At 28.7% G+C, this 5,371-nt stretch overlaps 1 protein-coding gene across 1 annotated transcript in view; it reads right to left on the bottom strand.

Moving 5' to 3' along the window:
* Positions 1 to 202: 202 nt before the first annotated feature.
* emx1 (empty spiracles homeobox 1) overlaps positions 203 to 5,371 on the bottom strand; it is a 12,644-nt gene continuing 7,475 nt past the window's right edge. The window contains exon 3 of the mRNA XM_061986830.1: positions 203 to 371. Coding sequence (XP_061842814.1) covers positions 204 to 371 — 168 coding nt within the window. The 3' untranslated portion in view covers position 203. The remainder of the gene's footprint in view (positions 372 to 5,371) is intronic.

The raw sequence follows: 5,371 nt of genomic DNA, 5'->3' as shown, positions 1-5,371 counted from the left end.
CCGGTGAGGTGAGGGACAGCGCCCTCTGGTGTGCAGAGGAAAGGACACGACTTGTACACACTGCAGCTTTAATGAAGCAAGCCTTTGTACAACACAAGGTGTCCTGGCTGCTCCGCACAGTCTCTTGGCTCCTCTACTATGTCTACTTATACGGGATAATATTACATCATAAATAGTGTTGGTCCAGGTTCGATTCCGGGGGCTCAGTCCTCCGAGGTGACGTCAATGTCCTCCGAGTGGCTCTGCTTGGTGGCCATGCGCCATCTGTTGATGTGATGGTTGCCCTTCTTCTTCTGCTGGCTGTCAGGACCTTCCTCCTCCAGCTTCTGGCGCTTGTACTTGGTCCGCCGGTTCTGGAACCACACCTTCACCTGCACACACAACCACCACACCACTTCAACACAATATACAAGAACATACTGGGGGTGCGGAAAAAAAGCAATCTTTGTATATATATATATATATATATATATATATATATATATATATATATATATATATATATATATATATATATATATATATATATATATATATTTGACTTTATTAAATGTTTGGGTAGAATTGTTTGAATCGAGAATCAGTTTGAATTGAGAATCGTTTTGAATCAAGAATCGAATTGAATCGAAAATCAGTTTTGATCTATATGAATCAAGAGTCAGCTTGAATGAAGAATCAGTTTAATTCAATATGAATCAAGAATTGTTTTGAATCGAGAATCAGTTTGGATTGAAAATCATTTTGAATCAAGAATCGAGAATTGAATCAAACATCAGTTTGAATCAAGAATCAGTTTGAATCAATAATCAGTTTAAATACATTTGAATCACAAATCGGTTTGGAGTGAAAATCATTTTGAATCAAGAACCGAATTGAATCGAAAATCACTTTGGGTTGAAAATCGTTTTGAATCGAGAATCGAATTTAATCGAAAATCAGTTTGAATCTATTTGAATCAAGAATCAGTTTGAATCAAGAATACGTTTAAGTCAAATTGAATCAAGAATCAGTTTGAATCAAGAATCAGTTTGAGTCCATTTGAATTAAGACTCGGTTTGAATCAAGGAACAGTTTGGATTGAAAATCATTTTGAATCAAGAAGCGAATTGAATCGAAAATAATTTTGGATTGAAAATCTTTTTGAATCAAGAATCAAATTGAATCAAAAATCAGTTTGAATGTATTTGAATCAATAATCCGTTTGAATCAAATTCAATCAAGGATCAGTTTGAATCCGTTTAAATCCATTTGAATCAAGAATCAGTTTGGATTGAAAATAATTTTCAATCAAGAATCGAAATGAATGGAAAATCAGTTTGAATCTATTTGAATCAAGAATCAGTTTGGATCGAATATCAGTTTGAATCTATTTGAATCAAGAATCAGTCTAAATCCATTTGAATCAAGAATCGGTTTGAATCAAGAATCAGTTTGGATTGAAAATCATTTTGAAGCAAGAATCAAATTGAATTGAAAATCTGTTTGGATTGACAATCTTTTTGAATCAAGAATCGAATTGAATTGAAAATCTGTTTAAATCTATTTGAATCAAGAATCAGTTTGAATCAAGAATCAGTTTAAATCCATTTTAATCAAGAATCGGTTTGAATCGAGAATAAGTTTGGATTGAAAATCATTTTGAATCCAGAATCGAATTGATTACAATATCAGTTTGAATTGATTTGAATCTATAATCAGTTTGAATCAATCCGTTTAAATCAATTTGAATCAAGAATGTGTTTGGATTCATTTGAATCAAGAATCAGTTTGAATCAAGAATCAGTTTGGATTGATGATCATTTTGAATCAACAATCTATTTGAATCGAAAATCAGTTTGACTCAAGAATTGGTTTTAATCGGAAATCAGTTTGAATCGAGGATCAGCTTGAATTGAGAATCAGTTTGAATTGAGAATCCTTTTTGAATGGTTTGAATCAAGAATCAGTTTGTATTAAGAACCATTTTGAATCAAGAATCGAATTGGATGGAAAATCAGTTCGAATGGATTTGAATCGAAAATCAGTTTCAATGAATTTGAATCGAGAATCAGTTTGAAGTGAGAACCATTTCGAGTTTGAATCTTTGGAGGAATGTAGTTAATCATACAACTGGCATCCAATGTTGTTGAAAAAAAAAAAAGTATTGATTTTGAATCGAGAATCGATTCTGGATCGACTTGTTACCCCCAAGAATCAAATTTAATCCAATTGTGTGGTGCCCAGAGATTCACAATTCTAGAAAATTAAGTTATTTATTTATTTGTATTATAATTTATATTACTATTTCTTGCATTATTGTTAATATGATCATTATTATTATTTGTATTATTCTTATTCTTATTCTTATCATTATTATTATTGTTATTATTATTGTTATTGTTATTGTTATTGTTGTTGTTATTGTTATTATAATAATAATAATAATTATTATTATTATTATTATTATTATTATTATTATTATTATTACTATTATTATTATTATTATTATTATTATCCATCCATACATTTTCAACCGCTTGTCCCTTTTTTGGAGTCTCGGGGGGTGCTGGAGCCTATCATAATTATTATTATTATTATTATTATCATTAATATTAATTGTATTATTATTGTTGTTATTGTTATTGCTATTGCTATTGTTATTGTTATTGTTATTATTATTATTTATATGACTATTTTTATGATTGCTTTTATTAGTATTAATAATATTATTGTTAATGTTATTGTTACTATTATCATCATTATTATTATTTATTTATTTATTTACTTATTTATTACTTGTTGGGGGGGGAAACAGCATTTGATGTATTTTTGACTATTCCTGTCAATTGTATTTGTCTAGAAACCCAATAAAAAATATTGAAAAAAATAATAATAATTCAATCAATACGAATAAAATTAAATCTCAGTTGACAAAAAAAAATAAAAATAAAAATAAAACGAAAGAAAATACAGTCAGCTTTTGGAAGATCCACTTTTTCAAACCGTTATCATGCATCAAATGTTATTATTAGTCGGTTTGTTTCCACGGAATCGTGTGCATAAATTAAGAAGCCCACTTTTTATTTTTTTTATTTTTTTGTTAAGATTGCAAAAATAATTCACCACGAGGCCAAAACAAGTTGCGAGTGCCAGCACTTTGAGTCCATAAAGAACATCAGTAAAGGTAACAGTGATGTTAAATGTTCATTTATGGTTTTCTGACAGAATTTTTCTCTATAGAAATATTTTTGTGCCCATATTTTTCCCTGTCTGGAACGATTTAATTGGTTTTTACAATGATTTCTTATTAGGGCGGGAAAAACAGCATCTGATGTACTTTTGACTCTTCCTGTGAATCGTGTGTGTCTAAAATCCCAGTTCACAATTGTTCAAAAATAAACAGATAAATCAACACAAATAAAACTAAATCGCAGTTGACCAAAAAAAAAAAAATAGTCAAATCTTGGTTTTTGGAAGACATCGTTATCATACATCCAAATATTACATGTAACAAAATAATCTGTTTTGTCATTTTGGTGACTCATTGTGCTTTTTTAAATGGTTTGATAAAATTGCATGAGGCCAAAGAAAGTTGCGAGTGCCAGCATTTTGATTCCATAAAGAACTAAAAGTGACAGCGATGTTAAATGTTCATTAATGTGTGTTCAACATGCACGTAAAACTAGAATTATTAGTGTTGGGTGACTAATTGGATTTACATTTTTGGTTTTTGGACAGGATGACTAACGATGATCAATGATCAATTTGACTGTATATGTACTGTAAATGTATAATGTATTTATATTATTCACATGTGAATTATGTTGTATAATAGACTGTATTTATTTTATTTACATGTGAATAATGCTGTATAATAGACTGTATTTATATTATTCACATGTAAATTATGTTGTATAATAGACTGTATTTATTTTATTTACATGTGAATAATGCTGTATAATAGACTGTATTTATATTATTCACATGTGAATAATGCTGTATAACAGACTGTATTTATACTATTCACATGTGAATGATGCTGTATAATAGACTGTATTTATGTTATTCACATGTGAATAATGCTGTATAATAGACTGTATTTATACTATTCGCATGTGAATAATGCTGTATAATAGACTGTATTTATACTATTCACATGTGAATAATTCTGTATAATAGACTGTATTTATATTATTCACACGTGAATAATGCTGTATAATAGAGTGTATTTATATTATTCACATGTGAATAATGCTGTATAATAGACTGTATTTATACTATTCACATGTGACTAATGCTGTATAATAGACTGTATTTATGTTATTCACACGTGAATAATGCTGTATGATAGACTGTATTTATATTATTCACATGTGAATAATGCTGTATAATAGACTGTATTTATGTTATTCACACGTGAATAATGCTGTATAATAGACTGTATTTATACTATTCACATGTGAATAATGCTGTATAATAGACTGTATTTATACTATTCACATGTGAATAATGCTGTATAATACACTGTATTTATATTATTCACATGTGAATAATGCTGTATAAAAGACTGTATTTATACTATTCACATGTGAATAATGCTGTATAATAGACTGTATTTATATTATTCACATGTGAATAATGCTGTATAATAGACTGTATTTATTTTATTCACACGTGAATAATGCTGTATAATAGACTGTATTTATACTATTCCCATGTGACTAATGCTGTATAATAGACTGTATTTATACTATTCACATGTGACTAATGCTGTATAATAGACTGTATTTATACTATTCACATGTGAATAATGCTGTATAATAGACTGTATTTATACTATTTACATGTGAATAATGCTGTATAATAGACTGTATTTATACTATTCACATGTGAATAATGCTGTATAATAGACTGTATTTATGTTATTCACATGTGAATAATGCTGTATAATAGACTGTATTTATACTATTCACATGTGAATAATGCTGTATAATAGACTGTATTAATGTTATTCACACGTGAATAATGCTGTATAATAGACTGTATTTATACTATTCACATGTGAATAATGCTGTATAATAGACTGTATTTATGTTATTCACACGTGAATAATGCTGTATAATAGACTGTATTTATATTATTCACATGTGAATAATGCTGTATAATAGACTGTATTTATATTATTCTCATGTAAAAAATACCTAAGTGTTTATTGTCTATTGTGAGCAAACTGAGGTGCTGAATTTCCCCCAGGGATCAATAAAGTACTTTCTATTCTATTCTATTCAAGTATCTCCTTATATGGGACAATTTTATTCTAATGACCTCAGCTAAAGTGATTTTCGCTCGCATGCTCGTCGATTGTTGGTTTGACTTTCAAGCGTGATATTCG

Source organism: Nerophis lumbriciformis, linkage group LG26 (assembly GCF_033978685.3).
Source record: "Nerophis lumbriciformis linkage group LG26, RoL_Nlum_v2.1, whole genome shotgun sequence".
NCBI classification, from domain to species: Eukaryota; Metazoa; Chordata; class Actinopteri; order Syngnathiformes; family Syngnathidae; genus Nerophis; species Nerophis lumbriciformis.
The sequence above is the reverse complement of the archived record's forward strand: the minus strand, read 5'-3'. Positions and strand labels throughout refer to the sequence as shown.